This window comes from Hippichthys cyanospilos, chromosome 3 (genome assembly GCF_059441005.1).
Source record: "Hippichthys cyanospilos isolate Australia breed blue-spotted pipefish chromosome 3, RoL_Hcya_1.0, whole genome shotgun sequence".
NCBI lineage: Eukaryota > Metazoa > Chordata > Actinopteri > Syngnathiformes > Syngnathidae > Hippichthys > Hippichthys cyanospilos.
The window spans coordinates 11,810,590-11,831,691 of record NC_142371.1 but is presented as its reverse complement, the minus strand read 5'-3'; the positions used below and the strand labels follow the sequence as shown (position 1 = coordinate 11,831,691).

Here is a 21,102-nt window from a genome sequence, read left to right as displayed (position 1 = left end):
ACTTTTCTTGTGAATAAGCTAACCACTGGGTGATTGGAAGATGTCCAGTGCAACAACTGTATTAATCAAATAACGAAGTAATATTAGTTAATAACTATGTTAAGAATTCCTCAAGCGTTAGAGTTTGTGACGTTTTTTTATCTTATTTTGAAATGCATACTTTTAATTTGTCGGGTCGCGTTGCATTTCCGTTTCCTGTTTTATGTTCTCTGTGCGTCATTCGGCTCTTTACGGTGACATAGTGAATGACAACGTAAGCTCATATTTATAGTTTGTTATCATTTGTTGATAACGCAAGCTACTGCCTATGTTTAGTAAGCAATGAGTGTTTATTCTGTTTCTGTGTTCGTTTGTGTAGCGGTTGCACTTTATAGTTAGTAGTTGTTAGTCGTTGCTAACCCGCTAATGTCGGCTAAAAATACAGTAAATTCATAGATTAAGTGTTTATACGTTAGTTTACTGACTTTAAGATTGTTGTTGATTTATTATTAAACAGATACTACATGATACATCATACATGAGCCAAAATAAATGTTCAACGTGATGACTGCGTACTCTTTCACCAGAGTCTTGGTGCAGATAACCAGTATGAGAACAAATTCTCAACAAACTAGGTAATATTAGTTATTTAATGAATATACAATACTGTTAATAAGGATAACGTAATGTTAAATAATAGGGGAAAGGAAATAAAATAGGCTAAAAAAAAAAAAAGGGATTGTTTATGGTTACTGCGGCTATGTTGGAGCGTACATAGAAATCTAGGAACTGATACCCTACTTCGCTGGTTTCGCGGGGGGTTGACAGCCCCCATTAACCGCGAAGTAGGGTGGATCACTGTATACGAAAATGCACTCAAATCAAAATTTATGTGATCTTGTGTAACGTTTTGAATGTCCAACAGTGCAGTAAAAGTTTTTTTGCACAGCATTTTGTTTACTAACTTGGCGCAATACGACAAAATCTACAACAGGTGTGTTGATCCATGAACATTGCCAAAGATGTCCAGTTCTATGGCTGTCTGTGGATCCTCCGATCTCTCTAAATCACTGTTGCGACCTACTGATGATGAAGCTCAGTGGCCACCTCTTTCTGAGAACTTTGAAGTTTTGTCATTGCATATTTCTTTTCATTTGTCACATGTAGTCGTGGAGTCATGATGTGTAAACAGCAAAATTAAGTGTATTAAGACCAAATATGAATGAAACAGGAAATATATTGGTCACGTCATGTATCAAAGCATTGTTTTGTGAATTTTGACTTTCAGCCCCTTGTCATAGCACAGTAAGTTGTAGAAACACGAATGCATTAACATATGCAACAGCTGGTTGTGTGCAACGGTTTAGAGAATGTCGTATTATGTTCAACTGTAATGTTTGAGGTGCATTTTAATTTCATCTTAAAATTTCACTTGGAGTTCATATATAGCAACGTTTTTGAGAAGAGCATGAAAATCATTATCAATAAGCATACCAGTTTTGCTGGTCCCATGATGTGAGTGTTGTTGATGCAAACAAATCCCCTCCTATATCCTACAAAAACAAATTAAACACCCATATAGTATTTTTCAATTACACACAATGCAAGAAGAATATGTGACTTGATATTTTTTTAATTGTGTACATTCTTACCTCACTGCTTGTAGAACGTTCTGAGATGGAACGATACAAACTCGAGCATTCAAGTAAGTTGTGTGAAAACCTACTTGCAATAAATTCCTCGTGGTTGCTTGAAGTCTCGATTGATGTTAGTGTCTAATGTTGAAAAAGAGCAAATTATGCATCGATTTAAATTCAAAAGATCATCACTAACATTCATGTACTATCATGAATATCTAATAGGAAAACTGCCAGACACAGATGAAGCAAACCAAAAAATGTGGATGTTCCTGACCTCCCCAAAAAGCTCAACAACACATTTAACATTGGGCGGGCATTAAGACAGAACATTAAATAGGGTTTGACATTAAATGGTGACCACCTGTCGAGAACTGGAAGTTTAACAGTTGAAGCAGAGGTTATCAAGCTTTTTGGAGTCTGGGACCCCTTTTAGAAAGTAAATTATTTCACGTACACACTGCAGTCAGGCCACGGATCCCCAGGGTCTGCGGACCCCATTTTGAGAACCAATGACTTAAAGGGCCCCTATCATGAAAATTCAACTTTTCCCATCTTTTAACCATGCAATAATGTTAATTTCTCCCTCACTTCCACCCCCCCCCCCCCCCCCCATTAATATTTTACTTGATTGATTCATTTCTAAGAATTCTTTGCTTATTCAACTCTCAGGACCAGTCCACCCGTTCGAGCTGATAAAAATGGCTTGTGAGATGCACAATGACGTCAGAAGGACATTCAGTGCAAAAACACACCCACTTCTGGTGCGATTCTCACATTTACTCCATCTATCTACATACTGTGAGTGACATATAGAAATGAACTATATGTACTGTATGAATATATGTATTGGATGAAAAGCAAATTCATGCCGCATAAAGATCGCTGTTTGATGGGGTATTTTTCTTCTACTAACTTACGTTTGTCAATGTAAAGTACTGTTTACATCTACTTTTGAATTTCTTGACCTTGTAAAATCACAGTATGAGTTTACATATCCCAGGGGTATGCTCGCTCTTTTCTTTGTTATTGTTTACTGGCCGGTCAGCTTTAGAACGATGTCACGAAGAAAGCACAACAGCCGCAAGGTGACAAGCGTGCCAGCAAATAATTAAATATTTTACTTCCTTGTTAGAAATGTTGCTACCAATAGAAAAACCCTCATATTTCATAGGAAATTAAATAAACCACAGGTAAGATTTTATCATTTGATTGCATATATTTAACAGGAGATGATGTCATGTCCTTTAAAGTTAGGGTAACCAGATATTAAACAAAAAAACAGGTATAATACAAATGTGATCAAATTAAATATGAAATAAATTTTCACCAGGAACTATTTATAACAACGTTGATCACGAGTCAATTCGGTGACTGGTGGTTGTTTGTTACTTTGGCTAATGCTAAACACTATCTTGGAGGACAGTTCAGCAGTGCTTCACAGGTCAATGCCTTCACCAATATAGAATTTGATTTCTTTGAAATGTCCTGTGTGAGTGACCCTTGAATGCAATTCCAGGCAATCGCGTGAGTACAATATTTGCGTTTTTTTTTTGGCTTCTCCGCGAAGCTATTGAGCATCGGATGCAAACACTTTTTTTTTTTTTTTTAAACCTTGTTTTTCAAACTGCAAACTGTAAACCTACCTTGAGAATGAGCCGCTTGGAAAAGTAAGCTTGCTACGGCCTGACAACATATCCTATGATTATGAGACGAAGGAAGCAGTTCTAGTTCCAGTATCTCACAAAAAAAGTGAAAGTATGCATCTAAGTCATTTTTAATTGCTTTATAGAATAAATTGATCTGATTGACATACACATAGCCCTAACAATTCACTTACTGAATGGACTGTAGAAAAACAAATCAACAAAAAAGGACGTAGGGAGGCTGGTTCTTAAAAGTCTTCTCTTCACATTCGAATGGTTAGTCACACTAAAATGTCATTATTTCAGAGGACACAATCTGTCGCTCGTTGGCAACAGCCGATAGCGAGTTTCAGATCGCAGGAACCAAATAAGGAACTTCCTGAAGTATGCTGGTAGTCTGAGTATTTCCTTTTCACATTCAAAAAAATTCTGCATCTGGAAAGGTTCCACCAGAGTATTGCCGACTATCAACCAGGAAACATCGAGTGTGGTGGCGTGTTATGCAAACAAATTCTGATTGATTGGTTGAACTTGAAGGTGGTATTTTTTGGTAGGTATGCTTTGTTGTCACTTACAGCAACCACCGTTATGCGACTCTGCAGTTCTTTCGATGACTGTAGCCGGTTTAATATTTTGAAGTGATGGACGGAGAGAAAATCGATAGGTGGATAGATGCTCTGGATCAGACTGAGTAGGTATTGGGACATGGACTTCCAATAGCAATTTGGTTCAACTGCTATGCTACTACTACAACTGCTAGCTACTAAAAACTACTACTACTGCTGATATTTTAGAATTGCCTCATTGAAGTACAATTTAAAAAACAAAAAACAATAGATGAATGATCACATGCCCTCTTTTGAGAATCAAACCTATGTCTTAAATCGCAACACACATTCATTGACGTGCCACGCACCACCCTGAAGGCATGGCAAGTTGCCAGTTTCCAACAATGAAAATGATCTTTTTTGCTGATCTGAGATCAAACTTGTCCCACAGGACAAGAGGGACAGAAACTGTAATGGAGTGGTCAGGTGATAAAAGAGGCTGCATGGGTCATGATTTTTCTTAAAGTGATACGTGCCCCAACACACGGTCTTGCTCTATGAACTCTCCTTAGTATTTACAGGGACAAGGACATCCATTGCATATTTGCTTCATCTCTGCGATACGATAACATTAGACAGAGAGATGAATCGCTTGACAAAATGCCCACATTCAGTGAGCATTTCTGTAGTTTTCAGCATGTGCTTTACAATGCAAAGCTTTGAAAAGAACCCATGGACTGAGCACCAACGGTGGCAGTGGGGATGGTCCTTCAAAGTCCGTGCATTTGTATCAGGCTGCTGAAAATATGCAAGTGATCATTCTGTCAGCGATGCGTAGCTTTGTCGATGGATCGCACAGCTCAAAAAAAGTATTATCAATTTATTTGTATCAAGCTAACAGAGCTCAATAAAAATACTAAAGGCTAATTTGGCTCCATTCTCATGCAATGTGTGACAAATAATGATGCTTCTTTTGTTCACCATCCTGCTTGTTTGCCATTCAGCGTTTTGGTTAGCAGGAGGGGTAGTGCCGCTTTTTGGGTGACAAACGTTATCAACCTGAGTTGAACAAACTACCTCACCCACTGTCGTTAGATATGAACACAAATCCGTGAACCACACTCAAGAATCTCAGGCCGGGGACTCCTGCTACCAGGAACTCCAGCTCTTTTGCGTTTTGTCTGAACACCACTAATCTGCATCAAGACTGTACTTGCCTACGTCACATGCAGACACCACAAGCCCCCCGCCCCCCCAAAAAATAGACACATACACACACACACAACTCAGGGATTGGTGAAATAAAACGATACCAGACAATGCCTTTGTAGTCCGTGCAACTGAAAGGTATGTTTTATTTTGCATATTTTTTTCTTTATTAAAATGCACATCTGCTCGTGTGGTGTTTGTGTGGCATCATACCGGTGATGGTACGACTTGATGATAATAGATTGGATGCTGATTGCATGAAGTAGATGACTCGGATGGACTGGGCCACCCTGAAGGCACTTCACTGGCAAATTGACTGTACTCTTCTGTTAATTTGTACAATTGCATTTAGTCTTTGCCATGAATGCAATTTGTACAGTACAACAAGCCTTTGAAATGTCTAAAAATTAATGTACATAATAAATATATAGAAACATCACTGTTTTGACTGCCGGGAAACCGCAACCTGGCTCATAAAAACCTTAAAAATGTTGGACCCTGTGAAACATGGTTCGCTTAAGGAAATACTGCCTCCCTGTGGTCATTTTGCTACAAGAATTTAGTTAGTCTATGCATGGCGTGGCTTAGATGCAATACTTTCCCGTTTCTAGTTCTCCTTTAAATATTTTATTAGATCGTTTTACTGAGCCCATTATTTAAATAACTAAAATATTGGAAATATATTAGATCTTATTAATATAAAATAGCAAGAGCTGTACCTCAAGACATTTATTTCCATTATTTTATATTACCAACTTTAGCAGTCAAAACCAATGATACAAAGCTACATTTTTCACAAGCTAACTTTTTATATGATTTATATTGAATATACATAATCCCCCCTGACATTGGTGTAGCAAAGGGTAGAAAATAAAACATAATTGTTGCTATAACAAATGAAAAAAAAAAGAACAAATATGAAATTTAAAAAGACTTGTGCAAAGGAGAATGATAACTAATATGTAGAAAAATATTGTTGTAGTGGTGGATATTGTGACATAAACGTAAAAGTCCTTGATGAGGAAGGTTCCAGTACAAGCAGCCCGAGACGGTGTCAGGTGGAGTCTGTCTCAGCTCTCTTCAATTGTGAAACGCAAAAAGTGATGGAAAAGCTACAAAGAAACATCAACATTTTAACTCAAACTAAAACAATTATGAAGTTATGGTCAAACTTTGAAACGAAATAAAAAGAACTCAAATGACTAAATTCAAGAATTTGACTGTACCTGTGCTTTTTTGTGATGTTCATAGTCTTTGAAAAATCCATCCAGTTTGTGGGGCTCATAAACTGATGCAATCTGTGAATCTGCGTTCATAGGTGGGTTTCTTAGGGATTGAGCGAGCTAATGAAAAAAAAAAAACACAAACACCATTGTAGTTTAACAGTAATGCAATATAAAAAAATGAACCGTGAATATATTTATCACCTTGATATTTTATGAATTAGTGGGGCTGGCTGTGACAAACAGCAACTGCATTGTGTGTATTTAAAGATTACAAAAAAAAACAAAAAAAAAAAAAACATGGAAAAGCAAAATGACTTACAACAACATTAACAGCAGGCAGGTCTGCATCATGTTTGGGATATGAAGTCTGACATCACCCTAGGGTTTGCCAGGAAGAATGACTATGAAGAATCCAACATGTGGAGTGTATATAGTGAACAAAATGCATACAAGCGAGTTCATTTTATGGTGTATAAAGTACAAAACAATCACAAGGACGCTTAGTTACATGTTTTTGCTTTGCATAACTTTTAATTCTGACATTAAATCTCAAGGTTGTATTCTGACGTTATCTCATTTTATCGTGTTGGTTGGATATTACGCTTACACAGTCCAATTATAGAATCAAAAAAACAAAATCTGTGTATACTCTATACAGATATTTGAACCTGTGTATGCATCAGATACAGTACATACAATATCTAGATATTGTCAAAACATCGTAACTATGCATTGTATTTAGTAGTGTCAAAAAGATACAAAATAAAGACATTGTAATGAATTTCAAATAAAACAAAGAATACTGGAAAAAAACATTTCAGTTTGACAAACAAACAGCATTAGTTCAGAAAACACAAAATAACTTTGAATTTTTAGTCATAAAATAAGGATTATGTCACTTTGAAAAAGCCGAAATATCATGCTAGATACACTCTCTGATGTTATTCATACTATAAAAAAATCTCTTTACATTAGTAGCAAGGCTTTCTTTTCATTTAGATTTTCATATAGGAATAAACTTTAGACCTGGTTCCTTTGAAACAAAAAGACATTGTCAAGGTAAGGCTTGATTTGACTACATGGCTGTCGAAATAAATAATCTACAATTTCATGATTAAAATTTAGGTTTTTTATTCTCAAAGAAGTTGACTCATAAAATATAATGGTACTGTTGATTCCTATTTTGCATATGCCAAATAATAATTAAAGAACAAAATGCTGCTACAGGCAGATATGGCCAATCAAAATTTGCGGCTATAGCCAGTTGAGGAAGATGTAAAAGAAGAGGATGAGTAATTGACGCTGAAGCTCGAGCCTGCGTCAATACTGCCCCTCCTGGATCCTGATCGGGAACCCGTCCTTGAACCTGTTCGTGAACCATAAGCAGACCCGGAGCCACTGACATTGTAGGGACTATAGAGGCCTTTGCTGGACTGTGAGGAAGCCTCCAGAAGCCTAAGACCAGATCCTTCCTCGACCATGCTTCTGTCCATGGCATCTTTAAAAGAGATTTTGAGTTTAGTCTTTGGACATGTCAAGTATCTGGAATAGGAACTGACATCCCTTAGTTTCTGGGCTGTGCGGGCATCGATTGTACCCTTCTTGATTGACTCGTCCAGTGAGACTCTTCCCTCAACATCAGGCTCAACGAGACCACCTGTCAGATATTGTACCTCAAGGAATCGCTGCCCAGCTTCATAATACAACCAGCCCTTCTTTAGAGCTTGGGAGGCAGACATCCTTTCTTTAGTTCTGGGGTCTTCAAATCCATTGAATGCCTTTTGAGCCAGATTGAGACGATCAACCATGACTTTGTCAACGAGACCTTTTTCTGCAGCATCTGTGACTGAAAATTTCTCCCCACTTGACGGATCGATTATTCCTCCGGTGCAGGCTTGTGCCTCTAACAATCTTTGGCCAGTGATATTGTCTACCAAGTTGCGGCGGATTGCCTCAGTGATTGATACCTTTTCCAAAGTGTCGATGTCCAGAATTCCGGCTACAGGGCCAGTCTCCTCTGTCGGATCATTCCATATGACTGCAGGTGGTTTTATGGAAGGTATCGGGCTCATAGGCGATGAGAAATCGGAGCAAGTGGTGGAACCGAATGAAGATGAGCGAGAGCGGAAACCTCCCATGTTTCCAGAAAGCATGTCGGCAAACTCTGTGATGGAGAGGTTTCCAGATCGATAGGTTTCAAGAGAATTCTGGTCGATGAGTCCACGCGCAAGAGCATCATCAACATCATATTGTCTCCCTGACTTTCTGTCAATAATAACAGATTTGACTGTACCATCGGAGGATGTCATTGTGATTTCCTCCCATTCGCACTCTTGTTGAGCGAGCTCCAAGTAGGTCTGGTGGTCAATCAGCCCATTCCTGTAGGCTTCATAGACTGTCATTTCTTTGCCGGTATCTGGGTCAACAATGACAACTCTTCGTTTGCGGACTGAGGATTTAGAGGAGGTCTTCCTCTCTCGTTTCTTTTGTTTAAGGAGAAGGAGAACCAGGCCGGTGTCGGGATCGGTGATGCATCTGTCCATGAGTTGCAGGTATGTTAGATTCTCTTCGGTGTTAGGATCGAAGAAGCCTTTGGTGTCATCAGACGGGTCTGTCAGTATTTCATTCATTTCCTCATCAAAGAAGCCACGTTCATAAGCCATCTCAACCGGCAATCTGTGACTTTCCTCAGGGTCAATTATTCCGCCAGTGGCTATCTGAGCTTCCAAGAGACGGATACCATGGTCTTTGAGGATGAGTCCCTTTTTCATGGCCTGGAAAAGTGATATTGTTTTGCCAGAATAGGGATCCCTATATCCTGTGACCGCACGCTCAGCAGAGAGAAGTTTGTCTTTGAATTCAGGTCCAACAATTCCCATTTTCACTGCTTCATTAACTGTCAGCTTGAGGTTTTTAATTGGGTCAATGACGTACCCTGTAGCTGCCTGGGCCTCAAGAAGTTCGAAAGCTGTGCCTGGCCTGATCATGTTCTTCTTCATGGCTTGGTAAATTGAAAGACGTTCTTTTGTGTTCTCTAGGAATACACCTGCAATGCAGCTTGTGCCCTCAAGGTATTTTGATAACCTATTACTGACTTCCTCCACTGAAATAAGGCCTTGATTTAGTTCTGTGGCTGTTTTTTGGTCAATAATTTGTGAAAGGAGCAGTTCTTCCATTGTGATCTGTTTTCTAAGACCCTGGAACATCAGTCTCTTGTCTCCCAGAGAGAGGAGACGTAACCCGCCATCTAGCTTACATCTCTTAAGTAGCTCTGCATATGAGACACTCTCGTCAGTGACAGGGTCAATGAAACCTTTAACACCACCTGTCAGCCTCTCATTGGTATCCTTGTTGATATAACCTCTTTGCAGAGCAATATCTGCGGGTAGGTGGAATTGGAATTCAGGATCAATAATTCCTCCTGTAGCAGATTGTGCCTCTAACATTTTTAGAGCATAATCCTCTTTAACGAGATCTTTCTTCATGGCCTGGAAAAGAGATATGATCTTTCCGCTGTATGGGTCTTTGTATCCCGTAACTGCTCTCTCAGCAGAAAGAAGTTTATCATGGATCTCGGGGCCTACAACACCTTTACGAACCGCTTCATCAACAGTAAGTCTTTCATTTTTGACTGGATCAACAATGTATCCGGTTGCTGCCTGTGCTTCCAAGAGGCTAAGGGCAATTTCTGGTGAAATGAAACCCCTGTTCATTGCCTGGTATATACTTATCTTGGCGCTTGAGTCAGTTTGGACACCAGCAACGCAGCCAGTGCCATATAAATACTGTTTTACACTACTCATCTCCATTATATCACGGATATCTCTTTTTCCTTGTCTAAGAAGGTTGTACGTCTCCAAGTCAATGATTCGAGCATTGTGCAACTCCTCGATGGTAACTTGTCTCCTCAGTGTCTTACACGAAAGGGGTTTCTCGTTTCGGATGATTTCTCTCTGCTCCATGATTTCAATGATAATGATGATCATTCGCTCTTTGGTCATGTTTCCAGAACGATATTCATCCATAAGCTTCTGTCTCTGTTGTTCTGGAATCAAATTGGAGTTCATGATATCCCAGAGGTTTGTGGGTTTATCAGCAATGCCCTCGATTGGGATGTCAATTTGGGTATTGGCCAAGTCACTCTGGGTTTGCTCCTCCGTAAAGAGATATGTCTTTTCCACAACTGTAGGAGACTGAGGCTTTGAGAGAGGGAGTATGCACATGCCTGTGTCTGGATCTCTTTTGCACTTGTCTTTGAGCTGTCTATAGGTTACATTTTCATCAGTCTCGGGGTCTGTGAAAACCTTGTTATCATCAGATGGCTGAGAGAGAGTATTAGCTATTTCCTGACTGAAAATGTTCTTATCGAATGCAACGTCCATTGGGACACGATGACTGTGTACGGTATCAATTATTCCTCCAGTGACCATTTGTGCCTCCAGGAACGGCATGGCTTGGTCTTTTAAAATGAGATCTTTTTGCATAGCTTCAAAGAGGCCTATTTTCTTGCCTGTAAATGGATCTTTGTACCCTGTGACAGCCTTTTCTGCAGAGAGTAATTTTTCATGGAGCTCCGGGCCTACAAGACCTGCTTTTACAGCTTCATCTACTGTCAAAAACTGTTTTTTCACAGGATCTACAATGAACCCGGTGGCAGCCTGAGCTTCTAGAAGAGAAAGGCCTGTGTTGTGTCTGATGACGTTTTTCTTCATAGCCTGATAAATGCTCAATTTCTCTTTTTTTGGTTCTAAGAAGATACCAGAAATGCAGTCTGAGCCCTGGAGGTATTTCATCACATTGGGATTCTCACTGACTTTTTTAGGTGTTGTTTTGCCTTGTTGAAGAAGATCAAGTGTTGTTTTGTCAATTATTTTGGACTCATAAAGACAGCCAGCTGGAACGTCTGATCTGAGACCCTTGAAGTTTAGCCGCTCCTGTTTCTTTGCCTCCTCTTCCTCTATCAATGTGATTATAATCTTGAGTATCTTTTCCATTGTTATTTTTCCAGATCTAAATTGTTTGAGAAGGTCAAGTCTTTGTGCCTCAGTTACATAGTCAGAGTTGATAAGTTCCCAAATTGTGATTTTTCTGCCCTTGAATGGCCCAGAATCAAGTTCAATAGTTCCCTGAGTCATAGCCTCTTTTGTCTGTGCTTCAGTAAGTGTTGGCTCTTCCTTTGCATTGATGGCTTCATCTGTGAGAAACAAAAGCTGGAGACCAGTTTTCTCATCGGTTAAACATCTCTGGAATAGTTGTGCATATGTTGCCTTTTCTTTTAAGTTGGGGTCATAGAAACATTTGACTTCCTCAGTTGGTTGGCTTAGATTTCGTTTCATTGTATCATCAAAATAATTTCGCTTGCAAGCGACATCATGGGGGACACGATGGGATTTGACTGGATCAATGATGCCACCAGTGGTCATCTGGGCATCTAGCAGTCTGATTCCTTGCTCTTTTGGAATGAGATCTTTTTTCATTGCTTGAAACAGAGACACAGTCTTTCCAGTATATGGGTCTTTGTAACCCGTAACTGCTCTCTCTGCACTAAGGAGCCTTTCATGCAGTTCAGGACCAACAACACCTGCTTTTACAGCTTCATCAACAGTATATTTCTGATTTCCAATAGGGTCAACCACATAGCCTGTTCCTGCTTGGGCTTCAAGCATATTTAGGGCAAGTCCAGGTCTCACTATGTCCTTCTTCATTGCCTTATAGAAGGACATCTTCTCCTTTGATGTCTCAGTAATTATACCTGCAATGCAATTGGTGCCCTTAAGAGCCTTGTGGACGGGGTCCATTTCAGATACCTCTTTGATGGTCTTATTTCCCTTTTGCAATTTGTTGAATAGGTCCTTATCAATGATTTTGGATTCAAGGAGCTCAGAAGCAGGAACTGGTGCTCGAAGACCACTGAAATTAATTTCATTCTTCTTCTCTTTCTCTTCTGCCACAGTGATTACAATCTTAATGATTTTTTCTATTGTGATCTTGCCTGTCTTGTACTGACGTAGAAGATCTTTCTTTTGGTCTTCAGTGAAGTACTCCGAATTTATAATTTCCCAAATGGTGACAGGCTTTCCCTTGAATCTGCCAAATGGAACCGATACAGTTGTTTTACTGAACACATCCTTAGTCTCTTCCTCTGTGTAGATACTTGAGCACTGTGCAGCTTTATCTGTGATTGGCAAGAGAAGCAGGCCAGTTTTTGGGTCAGGTGAACATCTCATCATTAATTCGGAATATGTCAGTGGTTCCTGGGTGCTGGGATCAAAGTAACCTTTTGTATCATCTGAGGGGTTTTGTATTGTTTTGTTCATTTCTGGATCATATAGTCCCTGTCTGTAGGCCACGTCATTGGGTACACGGTGACTATTGACAGGATCAATGATGCCCCCTGTTGCAATCTGAGCCTCAAGGACTCTGATAGCATGATCATGTTCTATTAGACCCTTCTTCATCGATTCAAAGACAGATATTTTGCCCCCTGTATATGGATCTTTGTAACCAATGACAGCCCTCTCTGCTAAAAGCATTTTATTATGCAGCTCTGGGCCAATTAAGCCTTCCTTGACAGCCTCATTAACAAAAAGCTTTTTATTATTAATGGGATCTAGCATGTAACCAGTTGCCGCCTGGGCTTCAAGAAGGATCATGGCTGTGCCTGGAGTAATCTTCTTCTCTTGGGACGCTTGGTAGATTGACATCATTTTATTAGACGGTGTCAAAATACCAGCAATGCCGTTCTTTCCTTTGAGAATTGTTTTGAGCTTTTCTGTCTCACCAAGCTCCTGAACTGTAGTTTTACCATTTTTGAGCTTATCAAAATCTCTCTTTGGTAGAAAACCTAATTCGTGAAGTCTGCTCGCAGGGACTTTTTCACGAATCCCATCAAAAGCTAAGGGATCTACTTTCTTAACCATACTGTCTACTGCGTCACTGGGACTTTGCCCATTGAGAACATTGTCAACCATCGTAACTGGAACTTTGACAGTCTGAACTGTGTCTTTGCTTGCTGTTTCCATCTCCTGCAGTTTCTCTCGTAGTTTCTGGTTCTCTTCTTCCAAGATTCTTTCCTGCTCAAGTCTCTTCTTTTCCAGTTCCTGCATTTCTTTTTGCTTGTTTATCATCTCTTTTTCAGCCTCTTTCTGCTTAGTAAGGGCTGCATCCATGGTAGCTTGCAGTTTCTTCTTCTCTTCCTCCATCTGTAGTCTTTGGCGTTCCTGTTCATCTTTAAGAGCTCGTGCCTTTTTGACTTCCTCTTCAAATTGGCTCTCCAGTCTCTTTTTCTCATCTTCAATAAGCTTCTCCTTCTGCAACAGTAGTTCTTTTTCTGTAAGGAATGTTTGCTGGAGCATTATTTTCTCATGCTCAATTTGTTTCTGCTGGGCATCAGCCATCTGAAAAAAAGGAGAAAAAAAAAAGTAAGTATATGTTTGTGGTGGGTTGCATATGCATTCCTCACACCAGTCCTTGTATCACAGTACACCACACCACACCAAACACCATACAGTGCAATATGCTGGTGCATGATACCTTCATTATTCTATACACAATTATGTGGGTTCATTTCTGTCTATTTTTTGAAAGAAATGAAACTGGGTTTATCAAGCAACTACACGTCTAAACACTATTTTATAAACTCGACTACTGCACTACATTGGGTCAACTCCGAAATAAGTGTTTTCATTCGGTCCAAATATGTATATTTTGTGTTACTGCACTATAAATATGCATTAACAACAGTATAAACATTGATGAATATGATCATGTTTCTTTAGAATTTATATCGATATTACATTTTAAATCAAGATTAGTTTCCCTGGCTGTTTTTTCCTAATTTGCTGCGGAGTAGTTTTTGTTTTAACTTTTTCTGAACAAATGAGGATGATATTTTGATCATATATAATGATAATTATGAAAAGTTCCCTTGAGACGTTCCATGGCATGAAGCATTCAGGGTGGGATGTGCATGAGCACAGTGCACTGCAAAAAATAAAACTACAGTAAAACTAAAAATCAAAGATACATGGTTAGTTTAATCAAACAAAAGGGATAGAGGAAATCAGAGCATAAATACGGGTTAGTTTTCGGAGAACGGTTCACAATGGCATAACATGCTTCGTTATGCCATTTTTGACACAATACCTCTTTCGACATATTTTGAAGTTCTTCAGCTTCCTTTTTCAGTCTAGCCTTCTCATTCTCAAGCTCTGCGATAGCTTTGCGTAAATCGCTGGCTTCTCTGCTGTTATTTAGTCTCTCGACTTCCAGTTTTTCAACAACGGTCATTTTTTCTTTGGTGGCAATTTCAGTTTCATGAAGACGGGATGCTATACTGTCAGCTTGTTTTTTGAATTTTTTTGCCTCCTCTTCCGCTTTGGCCTGGGCTTCACTGAGCTGAGAAACTTGGAGTTTAAGTTTTTCCGCCTCCGCGATGATCTCCAACTGCCTTTTTCTTTCTGCTTCAAGTGACTTCTGGTATTCTTCAGTTTCCTCTTCCAGACGTTGTTGCATGAGCTGTTTGTCCTCAAGCAGCTTTTGTGCTTGCTCTTGAGCTAAGTCTTTTTGCCTCTGGAGCATCTCAGCCTCTGCTCTAAATTTTGATGCTTCCTGTATGGCCTGCATCTTCTCTTTGAGCATTTTGTCTGCAAGCGCTCGTTGCTGATTCAGGTCTTCTTCAGCAATCTGCCTCAAGCGAGCTGCCTCTTGTGCTTCTACACTAAGTCTTGCAGCATCCTCAGCCAGCTTTTTCATGTTTTCAGCTTCATCCGCGAGGAACTTCTGGGTGTTGTCTTTGTCTTTCTTGATGAGGCGTTGATTTTCCTCCTCAATTTTCATTTTAAGCTTGAGCAGTTCTTCCATCTGAACTTTTACTTTCAACAGTTCATCTTCGACCTGGGCTCTTTGTCTGACAGCGTCGTCAACCTCATCCTTTAAACGATGCAGCTCTGCGTCCAGGAGAGACTTTTGATTATCGGTCTCATTCAGCTGAAGTTTAACTTTTGTGAGCTCTTGTTCTACAAGGAACTTCTGCTTCAGTGTTTGCTCGGCCAGTTTTTTGTGTTTTGCCATTTCGGCATCCGCTAGTTGCTTCTGCTTCAACGCTGCCGCTTCAGCTTGGGCAAGTTTAGCAGCTTCCAATTCAGCTTCTTTCCTCAGCCTCTCAGCATCCTCCTGGGCTTTGGCTTGGTTTGTGGCTTCGAGTTCAGCAGCCACTTTTTGCCGCTCTGCTTCCTCCGCTTGCTGACGGAGCAGTGCCGCTTCCCTTTCTGCCTTCTCCTTTGCTGCCTCGGCTGCTTTGGCATGCAGTTTGGCTTTCTCGTACTCTTCCTTAAGCTTCTGCTGCATGATGCTGTCCTCCTTCTGTTGAGCGAGAACACTCTGCGCTTGTTGTTCAGCCGCACTGCATTTCAGGGCAGCTTGCTGAGCTGCCACGACCTGTTTTTCTGCTTCTTTATCAGCCTCTTCTTTCTGCTTCCTGGCTTCTTCTGCCTTTTTTTTCAAACGCTCAAGCTCATCCTGGGCGGCCTTGCGTTGTCGGGCTGCCTCTTCCTCTGCAGCTGTGATCTTCTTAACTTTTTCCTCCGCTTCCCTCCTCTTCCGCTCCTCCTCAAGGGCAAACTTTCTTAGTTTCTCTGCTTCCTCCTCTGCTTGGAGCCTACTCTGTTGAGTTTCCTCCGCAATATTTTTCAGCTTATTCAACTCCAGTTCCAGATCCAGCTTTCCAGATGACGCTTTCTCAAAATTCAGCTTGAGGATCCTGATCTCTTCTTCCACGATTCGCCTCTGTTTGAGTGTGTCGTCCACAATAGCTTTCTGCCTATCCATTTCAGCTTCAGATGATTTCTTCAGTTGGATGATCTTTTCCTCAATTGCCTGCTTGTGTTGATTGGCTTGGTCTTCCAGCGCTTTCCTCTGGTAAGCCTCATCTTCAGCTTGTCGACGCAGTCTCTCATTTTCTGCCTCTTTTTCCTTCAGGGCAATTTCTGCCTCTGTTTTCAAACGAGTGGCATCGCTGATGGCTGCTAGCTTCTCTTTGAGAATCCGCTCAGCCTCGGCTCTCTGACGAGCTGCTTCTTCCTCGGCAACTTGTCTTTGATGCTTAGCCTCTTCTGCAATGGCTCTTAGCTTTGCTGCCTCTTCAGCCAGGTCCCTCATTTTGGCCGCCTCTGCCTCAAGAAGCTGTTTGCTCTTCTCTGTGTTTGACATGGTCTCCTTTTCTGCCTTTGACTTAAGCTGAAGGAGTACATCCATTTCACTCCTCACTTTGGCTAGTTCATCCTCTAGTTGCTTCCTTTGCTGCTGAGCTGCGATAACCTCATTCTTGAGACGGTAAAGCTCATCTTCTAGCAGGGATCGTTGCTGTTCTGCGTTGTCAAAGTCTGCCCTGAGACGAATCAGCTCCTGTTCTGCTATGAGCTTCTGCTGTGCCGTGCTCTCGGCCATCTTCCTCTGCCTTTCAAGCTCTTTCTCGGCCATGTCTCTCTGCTTTAGGGCGGATTCTTCCGCTTTGGCTCTTTTTTTAGCTTCACGCTCTGCCTCATCCTTCTGTTTCTCAGCTTCTTCTTGTGCCAGATTCTTTTTGTGGGCTTCTTCCTCAGCCTGGAGCCTTAGACGCAGGGCCTCGTTTGCTTTTTGTCTCCATTTCTCAAGTTCCTTTTCGGCCTCTTCCCTAGCCAGTTCCGCGTCTTCGTGTTGTTTCTTGAGGAGTGATGCTTCTTGTTGCAGTTGAATGACAGCGCCATGCTCCTGTTTGAGGGATTCTTCCAATTTTGAGGTCTTTTCCACAAAGGACAGGTGTTTGCTCTGGAGCTCAATGGCCGCACTCTTCTGCGCCGCCTCGTGAGCGACCTTGATTTGTCTTTCTTTTTCGATTTCTGCTTGTTTCACTTGCCTCTCTGCCTCCTCTGCCTGCATTTTGAGCATTTCAAGGTCATCCAGTGCTTTTTGCTTTTGCCTTGCGGCTTCCTTTTCTGCCTCAAATTTTAATTTGAGTTCCTCCTCGGCCAAACGTTTTTTCTGGTTCTCTTCATGGACCTGTTTGCGTAGCTTTTCAGCTTCTTCCTGGGCAGCCTTTCTCAGTTTCTCAGCTTCAGCTGCTCTGTCCCGAAGTTGCTTTAGCTCAGATTCAGCTGTACTTTTTTGTTTAACTGTTGTCTCAAGTTGAATTCTTATTAGGCGAATTTCTTCTTCAATCTTCAGTCTGCTTTGAAGAGCATCGTCCACTTGCTGGGTTTTGTCTTTGATCTGCTGCTCTGAGAGGTTTTTTAGCTCATGAAGTTCCAGTTGGACATTGTGCTTTTGTTTTTCTGCATCTACTGCAGCAATTTCTCGCTTGCTAACTTCTTCCTGCATTCTGAGTTTCAACTCCTGCGCCTCTTTCTCTGCCTTGGCAATGGCCTTTGCGTGTGCTTCTGCTAACTGCTTCTGTTTGTCTAACTCAGCCTGCATCTCTGCCATTTTTTTCTGTTCTTCTGCTTTGAGTTTCTTTGCAGCTTTCTGCATTAGTGGAAGCAAATGGTAAAGAAAAGATTACAATTAAGCATGACATGTGGAAGGTAACAGTTTACATTCACCAGCTCCAAACAGTGTGGATTTACATTTGTAATTACACTGGTAATCACAACATAATCACACTGGAATAAGAGCAATGCAATGTAATGTATTACCAGTGCAATGTTAATGTTGACGGTTAGGTTTGAAAAAAAGATCAATTTCAATGCAAAAATAGAATTGTTTAAGTGAGGTTAAATTCATGATGCAATGAATTCATGACAAGGCAATTCAGTGAAAATTGGTTAATGAATGGAATGGGCATATTTCACAAAAAGAAAATCACATTGCATGCAAGTACGGTTAGACAATTATGTGGATTGACAGAAATTTACTTTCTACAATAAATTCACAAAATCGCAACCCTACATTTAAGATGTATTTTTGAGTAGTGAGATTGAACACAGTATTATTTTTCTATGTCATTTCATCAACATCAAATTGTCTTTTTAGTATTCATTTATCTGTTGGTACAACACACTTTTAAAAATTAGGGTTCTTTAAATCACTATACACCACAGAATAAAAATGACATTTGAAATAAAAAATAGTATAGAAGAGAGAAAAGGGTTTTAGAAAATTGCAGTTAGTCGAGACACCAAGTATAAATATAAAGCATATAAGATATGCATTTTTGCAAGATGTGGACTTACTGTTCACTCTCTTAGGTCTACCTTAATCCTGATTTTAAACTCAAAGTGTCTTTCTGCAATACCTGGAATAATTTAGTCTATTTTATTACACCAGTCACCAAAGAAGTCAAAATAATGTAATGTAAAGTGAAAAAAAATTCAAGAAAACCAAATGGAATACATGTGATAGAACCATCACCATTAAACATTTACCTCTTTAATGCTCAAACAAGTTCAAGCATTCATCAGGGCAAACCACTGGCAAGCAGTTAAGAGGAGCAAACAAACACACCATTAGGGTAAGAAAAGTATGTAAACACCCCAAACGTATGAATCTGACAAAGAAAACCCATGTTAATATGTAATAGATTTTAACTTTCTGAAATTGACGAGCCTTAAAAACAAACAAAATCAACTAGTGAAACAAAGAACCCCTTCAATAGAACACTGCATGAATGGTGACACTGTAAACATAAGATAATGAGGTATATTTTTCCTCCATTTAACCCTTTCACCCCCTTTGGGACAATGCGTGCCACAGCTTTTAAAAAAAATGAAAGTGGATATAGGAATGGTAGCAATAGGATGAAACGGCATCCTGGCATTTCGTTACAAACCTACCTACAGATTCTAGTGGCTACGAGCAATTTTTCTATCCACAACAAGCCAGTCCTGGGCCGACTGTCAACAAGGTAGCTTGTGTTGTACAATTTCTTGTGAATTAACCATCTAGCACTGTAAAAATATATTGATAATGTGATATATGTGTGTTAGTATAGATTACACTGATTACTATGTATTGTAGGATTTTGGTGAGAATTTTCACTTCTATGACACGTTTGTACACGTATCGTCAACTATGGGATATACTGTACATCTATTTTTCCATGTGTCCTAGACTTATAAACAAGTAATATATGCCATGTTTTGTTTTTTTTTGGGGGGAAAAAAAAAAGAAAGAATCGCAGGTGAAAGGGTTAAGATAAAAATCTATATTCTTCACCCATTTAAATTTGAACCTTCATATAAATCTCGTCCCCCCAAAATAGCTGTTTCTTTCAAATACTGTGAATATATATATATATATATATATATATATATATATATATATATATATATATATATATATATATATATATATATGTGTGTGTGTGTGTGTGTGTGTGTGTGTGTGTGTGTGTGCGTGTGTGTGAGAATGACTTTGTAGAATTAGTGTCAGTATGACACACACACAGACATACATTATAGATGTGTGGCAGGATAACAATGTTGCTTGTTTGGTTGATTAGTTTTTTTGTTAAGATATTGTTAAATTTTAGTTTGGCTGTGGTTTCCAGCTCGGAGCAACGCACCTCCTCATTATCCAGGCGTTGCTGTGCATCAGTGATGAATTTGATGTACTGACTGGTCAGAGTCATCAGTTCACTGTATCGGGTCCTCAGTGTTACATACTGGTATGGGAAGAAAAAAAAAAAAAAAAAAAGAGGTGTATCATGAGTAAGGAAATTGTTTTGTCAGCCAGTGATGAATAAGTAGTCCTGTGATACAATGATCCCCAGCCTTTTTTGTGTCATGGACCAGTTGAAACACGTGCATTCATTTGGTGAACCAGTAACTCCGCGGAGCGGTGCAGGATGTTTGTGAACTTTAACATTATTGCTTTTAAATGTAAAGTTTTAAACTAAATAGTAGTTAAACAAATGCTTTCATGCTTTCTACTTCAACACTTGAGTGCTACTTGTCAAATGATTCAAAAGGTTTGTCGTCTTGCCTTTTTTTTTTTTGACAATATAACCTTCCAAAATGGCTTCATTTTCACCATGTCACTCTTGAGATACTGCCATACAAGAATGGGAAGGAACTCTCTTGTCAAAATAGATTCTTCTTAAAACGATGACATCAAGTCATCATGGCTTGCCATCTGCTATGTGTTTAGCTAACATATGATTTGGTTCGTTGTAGGGCTGCAGGATTATGGCCAAAATAATAATTGGGATTATTTATGTCAATATTGAAATCACGATTACTAATCACTATTATTCATCATGTTTGTTCAAACGTCTTTTTTTCACTTTTTTTCAAACAAGCAGTATATGTAAAGAAAGCTTCAAGGCTTGATACTAAAAAAAATTAAAAGACTAAAAAAAATAAACAAATCATTATAATAGAACTTGGCACACAGGGCAACACAGCTAAATTATTTGCTGAGTGAAAACCAATGAAGAAAATGAAGCCTACGTAGAACCAAGCACATACGACAACAACAGGCCTGAAACAACACCTACAACAGCCTTAAACTCAGTTTAAATTCAGTTCAAAGGTACCAGAATCACTTGAAGTGAGAACGGACTCAGCAGTCAAAATGTCATTTTTGGTCATTTCAAACCCAATTTATTTATTTATTTATTTTTTTTAAATGACTCCTTACCGCTGTGTGCGTGCTCGCTAGTTGTTGTTCATGGTATTTACCGGCAAACTTCTATAAGCAATAGTGCATCTGACATGTTTTCTGCCCAGTGCTTCTGCTCGGTAAAGAAATTCCAAAAGGTATGCGTTGCAGAAAATCTGGCCAGCGCAGACTAACTCTACCCAGCGAAAAGGGCAGGGTAGCCGAAAAGATGTCATTTTGACGCGTGGAGCCACTCTGAACTCGCGGAACTCGTCAAGCATAA

General features: G+C 39.8%; 1 protein-coding gene across 1 annotated transcript in view; it reads right to left on the bottom strand.

The window, feature by feature from the left end:
* Positions 1-6,749: 6,749 nt before the first annotated feature.
* The window catches only part of LOC148425771 (plectin-like), a 39,605-nt gene continuing 25,252 nt past the window's right edge, over positions 6,750-21,102 (bottom strand). Inside the window, exons 31-33 of the mRNA XM_088409552.1 lie at positions 19,783-19,881; positions 14,391-17,744; positions 6,750-13,642 (exon numbers count right to left, since the gene is read on the bottom strand). Of these exons, the coding sequence (XP_088265678.1) occupies positions 7,487-13,642; positions 14,391-17,744; positions 19,783-19,881 (9,609 nt within the window). The 3' untranslated portion in view covers positions 6,750-7,486. The remainder of the gene's footprint in view (positions 13,643-14,390; positions 17,745-19,782; positions 19,882-21,102) is intronic.